The sequence below is a fragment of the Kryptolebias marmoratus genome, linkage group LG18 (genome assembly GCF_001649575.2).
Source record: "Kryptolebias marmoratus isolate JLee-2015 linkage group LG18, ASM164957v2, whole genome shotgun sequence".
NCBI classification, from domain to species: Eukaryota; Metazoa; Chordata; class Actinopteri; order Cyprinodontiformes; family Rivulidae; genus Kryptolebias; species Kryptolebias marmoratus.
In genome coordinates, this window is record NC_051447.1 from 4791892 (window position 1) to 4808446 (window position 16555).

At 45.3% G+C, this 16555-nt stretch overlaps 1 protein-coding gene across 1 annotated transcript; it reads left to right on the forward strand.

Moving 5' to 3' along the window:
• The first annotated feature begins 4957 nt into the window (after window positions 1-4957).
• Window positions 4958-16377, forward strand: nwd1 (NACHT and WD repeat domain containing 1). Its single transcript, XM_017432560.3, has 20 exons — window positions 4958-5065; window positions 5190-5970; window positions 7008-7093; window positions 7320-7436; window positions 7710-8064; window positions 8138-9425; window positions 9555-9758; window positions 10084-10237; window positions 10433-10550; window positions 11313-11477; window positions 11562-11759; window positions 11951-12073; window positions 12158-12357; window positions 12764-13024; window positions 13409-13499; window positions 13574-13722; window positions 13822-14095; window positions 14929-15482; window positions 15560-15665; window positions 15749-16377. The coding sequence occupies exons 2-20, from the start codon at window positions 5859-5861 to the stop codon at window positions 16057-16059; spliced, it is 4866 nt and encodes a 1621-aa protein (XP_017288049.1). The 5' UTR covers window positions 4958-5065; window positions 5190-5858; the 3' UTR covers window positions 16060-16377.
• Window positions 16378-16555: the final 178 nt, after the last annotated feature.

Here is a 16555-nt window from a genome sequence, read left to right on the forward strand (position 1 = left end):
CTCTAGAGGCCAATTGCACAAGTCAGCATCAAATACCAAGGTGATGCTTTGTCCCAACTCCTGTTCTGCATGGGCCTGAACACCCTCAGCCAGATGATTGCAAAGAGTGGCTATGGATACCAGTTCCAAAGTAAAACAGTCATCAGTCACCTCCTCTACATGGATGACATCAAGCTGTATGGCAGGATTGAGTGAGACATCGACTCCCTGATCCACCTCACCAGGATATACAGTAAGGACATTGGTATGTCATTCGGACTTGATAAGTGCAGTCGAATGGTGTCCAAGAGAGGCAAGTTGATCACAACTGAAGGGGTTGAAGTACCCGAAGGCAACATTGCAGATGTCCAGGACAGCTACAAGTACCTTGGTATATTGCAGAAAAATGGCAACCAGGATGAGGCCGCAAGGAAGTCAGTCACAACCAAGTACCTACAGAGAGAGGTTGGAGCCTGTTTTTCCAGTTAGCCTCACTGAATAGTGGTTTTCTTAAGGCTACAAAGCTGTTCAGTTCCATTCCCTTGAGTTCCCTTCACATTGAGTGTGCGGAAATGCTCTTACTTTCACTATTTAAAGTAGACCAGAGTTCTACTGTTGTTTTCTAAGATTTAAATTCTCCAAACATTTAAGTGATCGCCGATGACGATCATTCAGGATTGTTTTCTGGACACATTTCTTTCTCGAAGACGATGGGTCCCCACTATCCTTTGTGGAATAGAAGGCCTTGTATTTATTCTCCCATGCTTTATTTTAACATTCGATTATTATATCTTTATCTGATTTGTGTTTATCACCATTTTATATTTAGCCACCATTTTAAAAGCTTTAGCAAGTAGTTGTTTAGTTTATCTGGAAAGAGAGAGATAGGTGGTAGACACCCTGGAATGTGAGCAACGGATGTGCCAGCAAGGAGGGGGAAAGAAGTTGCCCTTTGACCTCTAGAGAAGGGAGGCAGTGATCCACCCTCTGGAGGAAGGGGGCCTAGTAATAAAACCAGACAAACATACTTTGTCTCTTCAGACAATCCTGGGTTGATGGCTTGACTAGTTTTCAAGATGATCTGTGTCTCATTCCCATTGATTGTCTCTCAGATGCATCTGGTTTTATTATTGTATGAATGTTGACTAAGGGTGTTTGAATAAATGTGTTAAACTTTAAGGTAACGTCTCCAGGTCTTTCCCAACAACCAACTCGGGGAGAGAACGGTAGTATATATTATCTCGACATCTCCCAGATGCATCTGGTTTTATAATTGTATGAATATTGACTAATGGTGTTTGAATAAATGTGTTAAACTTTAAGGTAACATCTCCTGAAGGTCTTTCCCAACAACCAACTCGGGGAGGTAAAGGTAGATGCCTCAACAATTTGGGGGCTTCATCAGGGATTGGAAAAGACTACCATTTGACCAGGTGACAGCTCTACTCTGACATTGAGGGATTGGCGCCATCAAATAAAAGGTAAGCAGAACCTGTTTGTATTATCATACACAAACTCTGCACTATTCGGCCGTTAAACCAAATTAAAACTCTTAATGTCCTTGAAGAACTGTCTGTAAATTAAAGGAGACAAATAAAAGAGAAGCTAAGGTTAAATAAGAAGGTAAATAGAGGAGTTTGGAACTCCTGGGGCCGGGACCCGAAGGTCGGGGACCTTGAAAAAGAAGGAAAATAAGAGGAATTTGGCCAATTGAAAGGTAGTGAGTCTCTAAAAAGAAAAAGACAAAAAAAAGAAGGATCGAAAGCTTCAGGCTTGAGACCCCTGCGGTCTGAGTTGTCGGTTGATAGACCTTCACCTTGTCCTAGAGGTAAGCACTCCACTCGTATTCTGGCGAGAGTACGAGATAAGGCGGAACGGCGATTCTGTCTAGCTGAGTATATAGAACACTCGGAAATTGAGGACCCCTTAAGTTCTATTAGTAAAAGAGACTCCCAAAATAATAAAATTGAAGTCCCTATGAAAGGTGTAATATTTTGATGTAATGTTTTTTCTGTTTATTTGTGGTGGATCTGGTGTCGTCTCGTATGAGTGGGAGTGAGTGAGAGAAAGCCGGCTCAGTGTGTGTGAGAGAAGAAAAAAAAAGCACAGGGGTACCACAAGGTGTGAATGAACAATTTAAAACCATCTCTGATCAGAAAGATATTGTGTTAAAGGCCATTGAAAAGTCACAGGAAGGTAAAGAGAGTAAAGGCTTTAAAAGAGGTTAGACCAACTGGTGGAAGGAGGAAGTGAAAGAATGTCATTGTCTTACTTGGTGTGGGGGATGGAGAAAGAGTGTGAGTTACAAAGAATAAGCAAGTGGGTACTGGATGTAAAGAAGTTTAAACAGGATATAAAAAAGTGAAGACAGCAAGAAAAAGGAGGAAGTAAAATTAATTTGACATCTTTCACCGCCAGGTCTGGAGCTGAAAAACCGTGCACGGGTGGGGGTCAAGATGACCTCTTATTGAAAGCCCTCCAGCTTAAAATTGCTGACAAAAGAGGCCAGCTCCTAAATGGTAATGTGAGGTGCCGAAAAAGAAAATAGAAAATAAATGAAAATTAATTATCAAAAAAAACAAAGGAAGAAACATCTGAATAAGTTGATCCAAATAAAATACAGCCTTTTTAAAATATAAATTATTAGTTTGTGTGCACACATTAAAAATTGGGCATTAAATAGCATCAGCAAATTAACGATTAGGTCAATAAATCAGATTAATAAGTTCCTTTTGGATATTGTTTGTGGTTTTTTGTGTCTGGGTTTGTATTTTATGTTCTGTTTTGATGTGTTGTTCTGTTACATGTGTTGTGTTAAAATTAGTTGTCTTAAAATTTAAAACCAATTTTGACTTGATTTTTCTCTTCTCCTTCCAAAGAGAAGGAACAAAGAGTCAAACAAACATACAGACACACGCACACGCACGCACACACACACACCCACACCCCACATGCATGCACACACACAGATAGTACACACACCCTCCCTTTCTTATTTCTCTCTCCAGTGTCTCCCTGCGGGTGACAAGCAGTTGGGTAGTTTTAAAGGCCTTCCGTAAAGATAACTTTTTGTCTCTTTCTTTCTCTTTCTGTCTCACTGTGACCTAAAAATGGAAGCTTTGATTTAGATTTTTGCGAACAAATAGAAACTAGAATTTTAGATTACAGAAGCAAATGAAGAAGAAGAAGAAAACAAACAAAAAAAGGGTTAAACCAGCTCATTTTTCTGAAGTTAGGAAAAACATAGGAAGTGTGTGTAAGTTCGGAAAATGAGAAGTTTGCAAAGAAAGCTAGGAGAGGGAGAGATTCTAATAAAAACAGTGCTAGATCTTATTGTTTGCCTTGTGTGAGTGTATGTTCTTGTTGTAAATCCAGCTCTTCGGGGTTGGTTCTTAGTGAAATTTGGTTTGACTGGATTTAAAACTGTCAGAAAATAAGTAAAAATTAAGAAAATAGGTCAAATAAACAAAGACATAAAGAAATAAATTAAGTAAATAAATAGGCAAGAAATGAATAAATCTAATTAATAATAAGTAAATAAATGAAGAATAGATAAGAAAATAGAAACAAAATAGGAAATAGCAGAGGTAAGACGGTTTACATGGTTTAAAATTATGTGGTATGGTGTAGTGTGACATGAATATACAGGTGCTGGTCATAAAATTAGAATATCATGAAAAAGTAGATTGATTTCAGTAATTCCATTTAAAAAGTGAAACTTGTATATTATATTCATACANTTATCTGTGGTTTCGAGCTGATATCCAGCAGTCTGCGCTGACGGTCGATCTCTTCCTCGTACTGGACGATGGTTTTTTCAAACTCTGTGAATATTTCTCCAGCAGCAGCAGTTAGTCGCTCGCTGATAAACTCTCTCAGAGACTGAACTGAAGACATTGTTACTGTGGAGACTCAAATATTCACCTCACACACCCAAACCGACACAAACACACACACACGCTGCTAGCGCCAGGAGCACTTCCGGTGGTATCACACTGTGAAGCTCCGACTTTATGTTGACTTATTTATCCCGGATTCTCACTCTATTTACCAAATAAAATGAATATATTCGATAAATAATATAATAGACTGCATTTTACCTCCAACACAACTTCAAATATTCACCTTAATCACGACAAAAGCAAGTAAAGCTAATCATGCTAGCGCTTTGTTTCGTTCCGGTAGTGTCACACTGTGACGGTCCGACAGAAACAACCTCACGAGGTAGACACAAACAACAAAAATAATAAAACAAATTTATCTAAAAAATGTGTTGTTTTTTTTTACACCTAAAATAACATAACATCTTATATTTAACGAAATATCTATAGCTAAAACCGCCTATAAAATTAAAATAGAATACTAAAAAACTTTTTTTTAATAAAACATTAAGAGTGATTTTAAGTAAATAACGTCTTTCTATTTTCCGTTCAGATAAATTCAGATTTTTCAAATATTCATGCTTTTGTAGATAAATGTAATTAAAAAAAGCCTTAAATCAACTAAAAGTCCTAAAAAGTTTGTTTAATCTCAGATGTTTTATATTTTTTTTATATAAAACAGTGAAAGATGCTTAAAGCATTTTTTTGTTTAAATATTCAACATTATAAACACATAATTTATTACACCTGTTAATTTTTACAGTTACAAAGTTTGGGTGTAAAGTCCAGAAGGTTCTAAAGAACCTTAGTTCTGTTTTGGTCTAATTTCCACAAATGCAAAGGTTTTGTTTTGTAAATAAAATCTGGGTTTAATTTAATGAAGGTCTTTGTTTTTATGCAGATTTTTATTTGGATTAAAGATGTTAAAGTCCTGCAGCTGAATGAAACGTAACAACAGAAGAAGGTGGTTTGATTTCAGTGAACTGTTGTTGTTGTTTGAGCAGCTGGAGCTGAAAAGTCCTCAGAGATTTGCTGATTTCAACCAAAAACAGCCTGAAGGTAAAAAACAAAGAGCTGCAGATTAAAAACATCAGACCCAGCTGCAGATCAGTCACAAGTCTAATTCTAGTTTTACTGGAGGAAAGATCAGAGATGTTGACTTTTAAAACTGAAATCCTCTTCAGAAGATTTTGAATCATTTTAAGGTAAAATGTTCAGATTTTTTGTTGTTTTACTGGTTAAAGATGAGACTCAGTTTCTATCTGCACATATCTGAATTACAATTTCTCTCAGAATCACCTGCATGATGTCACTTTGTTTGTTTCTCAGCTGTAATTAGTCTGAGCTGCAGCTGAGAGTGGTGCCCCCCTGGGGCCCCGCCCCCCCAGGGGGTCCTCGGTGACACTCAGGTGAGGCGACAGGAACACCTGAGCAGGTGAGCTGAGGAAGAACCTGAGGTCACCACGGGTCATCTGCTTCAGCCAATCAGGGAGCTTCTCCGACTCATCAGAACCAAACCCAGAAGTCCAGAACTTCGCCAAACAGGTTCTCTGATCCAACGGTCTGCCTGAGATCATTGTTTTTAATGTTATCGTTTTTATATTAGGTAGTAACATGAGTATTTAAATATGAAATAACGTGAAAGCAGATTATTTTTTTCTTCTTCGTTAAGTAACGCACCCTTCTGGTTTTAGTTTGATCCTCCCAAATTCTCCTCAGAGATCCAGATTCTCCTCAGAAGACAAAATGAGACATTTTGCTTCCATCCCTCCGGTCAGGTTCTGTGTGATCCTCTCAGTCTCTTCAGGAGTCTAACCGGCAGCAGAAAGACGGCTTCACAAACATCAGCAGCAACTGGAGACAGAGGAGACAGAACGTCCTGAGGGACAACAGGTTGTCGTAGAGGAAAGTCTCCGAGGACACCAGCGAGGTGGAGGAGGACGGATTCCACAGATCCGAGCAGATGAAGACGAGGACGGCGGGTTGAGGCTGAAGACGATGGCAGCAGCAGGAGACGTGGACCTGCAGGACATCCTGACAGGACGCTGTGGTGAAGCTCAGAGGACGAAAAGCAACATGATCAGAGTCTTCCTCAGTTCCACCTTCACAGGTCAGATGGACTCAGTGTTTCTGTGGGATCTGGTGGTCTGAAGTCCTGGTCCGGGTTCAGATCAGGGCTGCAGCTATCAGTCAGTTCATTGATTATTCCGGTAATTAATCAAGTATTTAATTAAAGATTAATTTATTTTAATTCATTTAACAAATCAGATGCTTTGTTCAGTCTCCAGAAAGTAAAACATCAGTTAAAGGAGAAGTTAAAACTTTTTGTTATTGAGTGAAAAAATAATTATTAAATGTACAAAAAACTTAAAAAGGGGATTTAAGAAGGCTGGATTCTGAGACAAAGACTGAAGCTGCTGAGGTTCAGGTCTGAGTGGAGGTCGACACGGTTCTGAACATACATCCATGAGATGAGAAAACTCAGGAACCCGACGTGGAAGAAATGATTCTTCTTAGAACCTGGCCTCATCCAAAAATGTTCAAACCTCCTATTCCCACAGTCTGTTCTCTTCTTCTACAGTTTCTTCAGTATTTCTGTCTTCTTCCACCCAGTGTGTCTCTGCTGGAGGACTGATGGTGTCCTCTCAGAGGTCAGAGGTCACATACCCAAACTCTCGTTGACTTCCATTGGATCTGAGCTTCCAAATAGGAAGTGAAGACTCTTTTTAACTCTTCATATCTCCTCCATAGAACCCTGTAGAACCATCAACCTGAACCCGTGGGACCATCAGAACCTTCTGCTGCTGATGGGTCAAGAAGTTCTGATAGTTTTCACTTAGAGACTGTTTGTCTGAGGCTTACTTTTTACTCTGTGTCTCTGCCTGAAGTGCTGTCCCTCTCTGGGAATCACCATGGCAACCAGCTCCTCAGCAGCTTCTATATTACCCAGCCTGCTTTTCTTCCTCCTATGTTTCCATCATAGCCACCCCCACAGATCAGAGGGTTTGAGGATTCAGAGGAACAGGAAGAGGACTGGACCTGAAGTTTCATAATAAAGCTCACAGATACTCTTCAGAATAAGAGTCTGGGTTTTTGTTCTGCTCAGGTCTGATCCTGCAGATCTTTCTGTTTCTGTTCTGGCTTCAGATATGAACAGCGAGAGGAAAGTCCTGCTGGACAAAGCATACCCAGAAGTCCTGTCCTTCTGTCGGAGTCTGGGTCTGGTGTTTGAGGTCAGTTTTAGCTGCAGCTTCATGGTTTATTAAAACATGTGTGGACATTTTCTGCATAGATTATAGAGCCCAAACTACCAATAAACAGAAATAAAATCATAAAATTAAAGAAATGCAGCATAAAGGAAGAAAATATTCACCATCTAAAACCTCCAGCAGGTGTTTCTGCCCGAGTGGTCATAATGTTTTGGTGCTTTGAGTTCTAATCAGATGACTTCCTGTCCAGGTGGTGGATCTGCGCTGGGGATTACGAAACGTCCCATTTGGAGACCACGGGGTCTGTGAGGTCTCCCTGCAGGAGATCGGGACGTGTCAGAAGGTCTCAGCTGGACCGGCCTTCATCGTGAGGCTTCCCTCTTCTTCTTCTTCAAAAAAAAACATCAAATGAATTACTTTTAGAGGGATGGAGGGGTGGGGTCAGCTCTGAGTCACTTCCTGTTCAGTGACTGACAGGTTGACAGATGAGGACAGCCAGAAGTCTTCATGGTCTCCGATGTTTGCAGATGACATCTGTAGTGAGGGTAGGGAGCAGGTGGAACAGCCCGGAGAGGTGGGCATTGAATGATTTTATTGGTAATGCAGGTTTTGTGTGTGTGTGTGTGTTTGGGCTCCAAAGGGCCTGCTGGGGAATCGGTATGGCCCCCGAGTTCTTCCTCGTCTCGTCCCGGAGAAACTGTTTGAGGTTCTTCTGTCCAAACTTTCCAAGAACCCTGAAGGCATCAAGCAGCTGCAGCAGTGGTTCCTAAAGGACAACAATGCTGTCCCGCCTACCTACGTTCTTCAGCCAATCACAGCTCACTTCCCCCACTACTGCGACCTTCGACCTGAAGACAAGCATCTCCACGATAACAGCGTTCTTTCCTGGCGCTTTGCGGAGACTCATCTGCTGCAGGTTCTTCGCTCTGCGGCCACGGACGCTGAGGCAGATGGAGACATCACCTTCGAGGAGAGACGACTCTTCTACACATCAGGTGAGAGCAAGGACGTGTCCTCCAGTTTGTCCTCCTCTGTCTCTCAGAGCCAACATCTCTTCTTGTCCTTCAGTCACAGAGAAGGAGTTTGAAGACGGTTTGTGGAAGGACAACAGTAAAGCATCATCTCTGCTCTTCGTCCGGGAGATTCCTCGGCAGAGGATCAGGGACGGACCCAAACGTCTCGCCAAGTTCATGGACGTGACATTTGATGGGCTGCTGGACACCGAATCCCAGGAGCTCCTCATGAAGCTGAAGTCCCGGGTCAACGAAACGTCTCAGAAAATCCTGAACCTGCATTATGTGGAGCTGAGCAAAGGAAGCATCGATCCGACCCGCAAGGAGCATGCTCAGTACCTGGACAGTGTCTGTCAGCAGTTCATCTCACAGATGAAGGACCGGGTCCAGGCTGCGATCGGTCATTTGGAGCTGAGGAGGATGATCAGAGGAAGCATCCAGGAAGAGGAAGACCGGATGGTTGAAGAGGCAAGACAGCACACAGCCATGAGTGCTGACAAGAGCAGAGGTGTCCACGGCAGAGAGGGGCTTCTGGGTAGGATCTGCCTCTCCATGTGGGAGTCCACCACGGTCCGCCACAGTCCAGTAGTGGTCCACGGCACAGCCGGGATGGGAAAGACCTCTCTGCTGTGTAAACTGGTGCAGGAGATGAATGGCGTCCTGGGGTCCAAAGGGGTGATGGTGATCAGGCTGCTGGCGGCTCGTCAACCTCAGAGATTTGATATCGACTGTGTCCTTCGGAGCGTCTGTTTGCAGATTTGTCTGGCGTGCAGTCTGGCTCCGCCCCCTCCTCTGACAGCTCACCTGGAGCTGGTGCGGTTCTTCAGGAACACGCTGGAGGATGTTTCTCAGCAGGGGAACACTCTGCTCATCGTCCTGGACTCTCTGGACCAGCTTTCAGACCGACATCACGCCCACAAACTGTGTTGGCTGCCCCCTGACGTCCCGTCGAACGTCCACCTGCTGGTCTCTATGGATACCAACAGCGAAGTGTTTGCCCACCTGAGGCTGAAGCTGGGAACCGAGCAGAGCTTCTTCGAGGTGGAGCGTTTGTCCCGTGACGAAGGTGAACTCATCATGGAGTCGTACCTGCGAGCATCACGGAGAACATTAACCCCAGAGCAGAAAGACGCGGCGCTGCAGAGCTTCGAGTCCACTGGCTGTCCCCTCCACCTGAAACTCATCATGTCCGCCGCCAAACGCTGGACCTCCTTCACCCCCTGCACTGAGCTGCTGCTGGGCGCCAGCACACAGGAAGTGATGTCACAGCTCCTGTTGAGGCTGGAGGAGAAACATGGGAAGGAGTTGGTGGGCGGAGCCTTGGGATACATCGCTTTGGCAAGGTGAGAAGACTTTCCATTCATTCTTCGTTCATTTCTGGGTTCCATTTTGTGTTTTAGACCCTTTTTTTGTGTCTTAAACCTTTTATATCAATCAGCAAACATTTTTTTCTTTTTCCCATGATGCCACAGGGGAGGCCTGCTGGAGGCGGAGCTGTGTGATGTCATGTCTCTGGATGATGATGTCATCAGTGAGGTGTACAGATACTCCCTTCCCCCAACCCCCTCCCTGATCCGGCTGCCCCCCCTCCTGTGGACCCGGCTCAAACTGGACCTCCAGGACCAGCTGGAGGAACGCTGGACTGATGGAGTGGCTGCCCTCGCCTTCAGCAGCCGGTAACCAATCAGATAATCAGATTATTGATCAGATCATCAGGGTTTTGGGTTCTGTGTTTCAGTCATTTTGAAGACTAGCCTTTAGCTTATCAGTCCTGTCAGAATTTACTTCTTTTAAAATGTCCAAGTTATCCATTAACCTTTTGGTTTTATTTCCTTGTTTATCACTCTTTCATGTGTTTTGTTACATTCTCCTCTGGTTCCTGTGTTCCTGCTTCAGCTGCAGATAAACTTCTGGTTCTGTTCTTTGGGCTTAAACACTTTCAGGTTCTGATTTACTGCTCAGAACATGAACATGGAATAAAGAACAGCTGTTTGTGCTTAGGCTCCTTTCTGAGGCGGTCTCCGCCCGCTACCTGACGTCAGAGCGCCGGGGGCGGAGTCACAGGATCCTGGCTGAGTACTTCTTGGGTCGGTGGTCCGGAAAGCTGAAGCCGGCGTCTCTGCCAGGCCTGACTCTGCTGCTGTCTGACAGAAAGGTAAAACCACACCAAGAAAGAAGCATCAGCCGGAGATCGGGAAACAGGATCTAAAAATCAGAGAAAAAAGATTAAATTAATCTTTTCACAGATGATTTTTGATCTAAAGAGACTGAAGCTTCAGTTCAGTTTTATTTAAGAACAGAAAAAGTGAACAGTCGGAAACTCCCTCTGATTGGTTCTCTGCTGCCACAGGCCCCACCCCAGCCGCTGTGGTTCACTCCAGGATTGGCTAACATCAGGAAGCTCCAGGAGCTGACCTATCACCTGCTGCATGCCGGGCTGTGGGAGGAGCTACGACGGGAAGTTATAGGTAACAAATAGAAAGTCTGTAACTTGAATTTATTTTATGGAATATTGATAGATTATCTGATTATTCCAGGGTTCCTTTGAAGTCCTGAGGAGAACAAAACTTCTTCTTATTCTCCTCCATGTCTTCATGACCAGGTTTTCTAGTTTCTGTGGTTCTAGTGGACCCAGGGTTTCTGGTTTCTGCGGTTCCAGTCGACCCAGGGTCTCTGGTCTTTGCTGTTCCAGTGGACCCAGGGTTTCTGGTTTCTGCGGTTCCAGTCGACCCAGGGTCTCTGGTCTTTGCTGTTCCAGTGGACCCAGGGTTTCTGGTTTCTGCGGTTCCAGTGGACCTAGAGTTTCTGGTCTCTGTGGTTCCAGTGGAGCCAGGGTTTCTGGTTTCTGTGGTTCCAGTGGACCCAGGGTCTCTGGTCTTTGCAGTTCCAGTGGACCCGGGGTTTCTGGTTTCTGTGGTTCTTGTGGAGCCAGGGTTTCTAGTCTCTGCGGTTCCAGTGGACCAAGAGTCTCTGGTCTTTGCAGTTCTAGTGGACCCAAGGTTTCTGGTTTCTGCGGTTCCAGTGGACCCAGGGTTTCTGGTTTCTGTGGTTCCAGTTGACCCATGGTTTCTGGTTTCTGCGGTTCCAGTCGACCCAGGGTTTCTGGTTTCTGTGGTTCCAGTTGACCCATGGTTTCTGGTTTCTGTGGTTCCAGTGGACCTAGGGTCTCTGGTCTTTGCGGTTCCAGTGGACCCAGGGTTTTCAGTCTCTGCTTTTCTGTGTGTCCACAGGCAGTGCCAGCTGGTTGTACTGTCAGACCCAAGTCCTCGGGGTTTCCAGTGTGATCTACGACCTGGACCAGTGTTCCCAGTACATGGACTGCTCTGAAACTGGACTGATCCGTGATGCTCTGGTTCTGATGAAGCCCAGCCTGGACTTTCTGCACGGTCAAATGGGTCAGTGTGGTTCAGCTGTAATGTTTGGTTCCATCTGGACCAGAACTTGGAAACCTGATGTCTTTTTTTAATTTCTGGTTTCAGATGAGTCTCTGTTTTACTCCGAACTGCTGGCACGACTGTCCTCCCTGTCCACCTCCTGCCTCACTATGATTGGTCAGCTGTGCAACCAGTGTGAAAATCAGCTCCAGACCAGTCCAGAACCGGTTTTGATCCCGAAAAACAGCTTCCTGCAGCAGCCTGGGGGGCCACTGCAGCACACACTGTCTGCATCACATGGAGGTCAGTACCTACTAATTTATTCAGTCCTTTAAAAGAAAACAGATCCCCCCAAGACCCCCAGATATCTTCAGAGACCCACAGAGACCGTCAGAGACCTGATGGGGGACGATGTGAAAGACACGATGTGGAGAAAATGTTTCAGTTTCTGAGCAAAAACCTGAAGTTGTTTTCTGCCCCTTGGTTGTTTTCAGGTCTGGTCTGTGTGGATGTCAGCGCCGCGGTCCAGCTGCTGGTTTCAGGTTCTGAGGAGGGCGTGGTGGTGGTCTGGAGCCTCGTGGACTATCAGCTTGTGCACACTCTGCTGGGACATACAGGTGAGTCCGACAGCAGCCAGGTGTCTGAAACAGTTGTGAGTTTGGTCTGGTTCAGTTAAAACCTCCTTTTCTGTTTTTCTGCAGCTTCACTTTTATCTGTGAAGATCAGTGAAAGCTCCACCCACTGCCTCTCATTGGCTGCTGATGGCTCTCTGAGGAGGTGGAGCCTGATGAGCGGCCAACAGGTGCTCTGCATCCAGGAGGCGGTACCTGTTGACTCCACCCCCACACCTGTTTACCTGCAGGAGTCGGAGCAGCTGCTGTTGGTTTACACCTGGACACAGGTAGGTGGGGGCCGGAGTCTGTTTCACTCTGTTTCACAATGTTTCTGAAATAAAGTTATGATCAACAGCAGCTTTAAAAAAAAACAGTTTCTGAGACAAATGAAGCATCTCCAGGTGTGTCTGTCTACAGGTGTTGTTTCTTTGGGGTGGGGAGTGGGGTTTCTCCTCAGGTGGGTTTTTGGGGGTGTTGTTTAGCCTCAGGTATGTTTTTGGGGGAAATCTTTGGTAGTTTTAGATTGTTTTGTTTGTTTGTTTAGTTTGTGGTTGTTGTGTGGGTTTTTATGACCCGTTTGGGTCTCTATGAGGTCAATCCTTGTCTGACTGGTTCTGGACCTGAACCTGGTTCTGAGCCCAGCTCAGTGCTGTGTAGAAGAGCCTAGGTGTTCATCAGCTGGGGTTGTTGCAGGTGAAGGTTTGGAGTCCGGACGGGACTGAGATCCACCTGGGCAGCAGTGAGAAGTCCTCGGTGGTCCTGGGGGTTCTGGGAGATTCCATGGTGTCTCTGTGCGACTCCGTTCAGGTCAGAATCTACGATCCAATTAACAGAAATCAAAGCGTGGAGGTTCCGCTGGAGGAACCGGCAGGTCGCCTGAGTCCGGTGAGCGCTGTGACGTTACCCAGGCGTGGGAAAGTGCTGGTGGTGTCAGAGGAAGGATTCATCCATCAGGTGAGTTTCTCCTCCAGGTGTCAGGTTCAGGAAATCCTCCTCCTGATACAGAAGCTTTTATTTAAACTAGCTGCTTTATTCTGATGGAAACATAAAACAAAAAATTTAATATTATATTTCTACAGTTTTAATCCAACAAATTTATATTATTTTTTATTGTACATGTTAGGTTTGTTGACATCAGTTTGTTTCAAATGTGACAAATAAACCAATAAAAAGAATAAAGTATGAAAGCAAGTCTGAATTAAAAGAAATAACTATTTTTGTTTGGATTTAACAGATTAATAAAAGTCCTTAGCTGCCGGTAATTTTTGATAAAGAAATCTGTTTTCACTTTTAGAGAAGAGGATGAAACTCCTCACTCTTGTTGTTGTTGTTTACCAGATCTCCATGACGGGTAAACAAACGGCTGAGTTGTTTCCTTTGCGTCCGTCTTTATTCTCCGTCACCGAGGATGAAACCATCCTGTTGGCAGGTTTGAACTTTTCAAACTCCTAACGGAAATTTCTTGACTCATCCTCTGAGCGGCCATGTTTCTGTCGTCTTCAGGCAGCGAGCGGACTCTGAGTCTGTTCCACATCAACTCCGACTCTGTGGATGGATTCCTTGACCTGCAGCACGAGGACACTGTTCTGTCCGCCCGTGTCTCCTCAGACTACAAACATCTGGTCTCCGGAGCTGCAGACCAGCTCGTCCGTGTGAGACTCGAAGCCTAACCTCTGACCTTTCTCAAACAGGAAGCAGACACTATGGTTCTGGCAGTAAAGAGAAACCCAACGTTTGTTTTTTCTCTGCAGATCTGGTCCCTGACCACCGGAGCGCTGCTGGACTCCCTGTGTGGCTCCAACGCTCCCGTGACTTCGGTCTTCTTCTACGACCGATTTGTGATTTCAGCCTCAACGGCTGCAGATTCCATCCAGATGTGGAATGTGGAATATGACAGCTGCTACAAACCCACCGCCCACATTCCAGCAGACTCCGCCTACGTCGCCATCACCAAAGATGGAGATCAGGTTTTCTATGTTCACCATCAGAGCCAGAGAGAGGTCATCATCTGGAATAACCAGACCGGTGAGAGACCATTTGAACAAATTATTCCTCTGATTCTGTAGGATTTACATTCCTGATCCAAACCCTCCTGATCCAAACCTCCTGATCCAAACCCTCCTGATCCAAACAATCCTGATCCAAACCTGCCCATCCAAACCATCGTGATCCAAATCATCCTGATCTAAACATCCCGATCCAAACATCCTGATCCAAACCTCCTGATCCAAATCATCCTGATCCAAACCATCGTGATCCAAACCTCCCGATCCAAACCATCGTGATCCAAACCATCCCGATCCAAACATCCCGATCCAAACATCCCGATCCAAACATCCCGATCCAAACATCCCGATCCAAACATCCCGATCCAAACCATCCTGATCCAAACCTCCCGATCCAAACATCCTGATCCAAACCAATGTGATCCAGACCTCCCGATTCAAACCTCCTGATCCCAAACCTCCTGATCCAAACCATCCTGATCCAAACCATCTTGATCCACACCATCGTGATCCAAACTATCCTGATCCACACCATCCTGATCCACACCATCGTGATCCAAATCATCCTGATCCACACCATCGTGATCCACACCATCGTGATCCAAACTATCCTGATCCAAACCATCCTGATCCAAACCATCCTGATCCAATTGTTCAGGTCTCCAGTGACTCCTGGCCGGGTCGCTGATATGAAGAGGGGTTCTTACCTCTTAAAGAACTCAGATTGACAGCTGCTTGGAGACTTATTTACCATCCTAACCATAAACTGGTTCACATGTTTGGACAGATTGGGAATGTGTTGGAAGCGGTACTGGTCCTCGATGACTCAGAAACCTGAACTTTTCTCTGCAGATTCTCCGTTGGAGCGTTTGCCCGTCTCTGCTGAGGTTTCTTGTCTGGAGCTAGCACAGAACAAAAGTTTACTCCTTTGTGGTCTGAGCAGTGGCACCGTCCTCATCTACCCACTGACCCTCCCCAAGGAGACGCTCTGCATCCCACCCCCAGAGAGCCGGTCCCGGGTTCTCTGCCTGGCTGTCAGCTCTCAGGAGAAGCACTTGGCGGTGGCCTACGAGGACTCCATCTGTCTGTTCGAGATCACCACCAGAGACAGTTTCCCCACAGTGGAGGGGCCCCTGGGCAGGATCACGCTGTCGCTTCTCCACGCGCCGCCGTCCTCCATGGCCCTGCTGCCGGACCGCAGGCTGCTGTATGGAACCAGCTGCGGGGAGGTGAAGCTGCACGACTTCAGCAGCGGCGGTGGTTCTGACCTGCAGCCTCATCGCAGCAGAGTCACCTGTGTGACAGCCAGTAACTGGGGGGCTCACGCCCTGGTAGGGTCCGAGGATGCGGTGCAGAGACTGTGGGCCCTGAACCCGCTGGTTCTGGACCACACCATGGAGTACAAGGTTAGAGGTCACGGTTTGAGTCTGTTGCTCAGGAACGTTTCTGTAACTGATGATTTTTTTTCAACTCTTCTGGTAAGGGTTTGTTCTTCGAGGGTGTCCTCTGCGCCGCCTTCTCAGACAGCGACCGGTTTGTCTTCACGGGATCTCAGGACAGAACCATCAGAGTCTGGGACGTGGCCTCAGGTAAGTGTTCTGTTTGGGTTTCTGAGCTCTGAACCAGGATTCTTCTGGTTCTGTAACCATCGTTTTGGGTTTCTTCCTGTCAGGAAAGCTGCTGTACGTTCAGTTCGTCTACTCACCCGTGGTCCGCATGGTGACGTTCAGGAACGGCTTTGTGGCCTTGTCTCAGCTCGGTTCTGTTATCAGGGAGGCGTTCCGCTGTCCAGACCACATCAGTCCGGACTACAACCCTCTGAGGAACATTAAGGCCCAGTACCGGGTCACCTCCAGGGAGAAGGACCAGGGCGGACAGCAGACCTGCGTGTCGGACCTGCGGGACTTCAACCCGGCTCAGTTCAACCTGAACCTCATGAGCACGCTCAGAACCAAACCGTCCCCCACATGTGTTCTCCTGTAGAACATCAGAACCCAAACTGCAGCAAACATTTCAATTAAAACTCAAAGAATGTTCTTCTTTGAAAAATATCATTAAACATCTACTATACACTGAATTGATAGATTTTTCTTATTTTGAAACTCAACTCTTCTAAAAAATGTTTTTTTCTTTTTAAATTTTCAAACAAACATCTGAGTCTTTAGAGAACAAACAGAAAAAGTGTTTTTGTTTTGAATATTTATTTCAAACCTCAGCTGAATAAAGTGAAGCAGCTGCTGGGAATATCTTATTTCATAGTTTACTGAATGTTTATCTGAATTAAACTGAACTTTAAGCATCTTTCCCGTCTCAAAGTTCTTTCACTGAATAAGAAGAATGTTTATTAAAGTCATGAGTGGGAAGAAAACCTGGAATTCAAAATAAACTCAGGGTGGGTTTTTCTTGTGAGAACTTGTTGGTCCAGAAGAACCATTCTGTCAGACCTGGACCTGAGCTCAGTTTGTGAAACGTGGATCAG

Coding starts and splice junctions, on each gene's coding strand:
- nwd1 (XM_017432560.3), top strand. CDS start 5,859: ATGGCAGCAGCAGGAGACGTGGACCTGCAGGACATCCTGACAGGACGC. Junction 12,074..12,157: donor CACTCTGCTGGGACATACAG/GTGAGTCCGACA, acceptor GTTTTTCTGCAG/CTTCACTTTTATCTGTGAAG. Junction 13,723..13,821: donor CTGCAGACCAGCTCGTCCGT/GTGAGACTCGAA, acceptor TTTTCTCTGCAG/ATCTGGTCCCTGACCACCGG.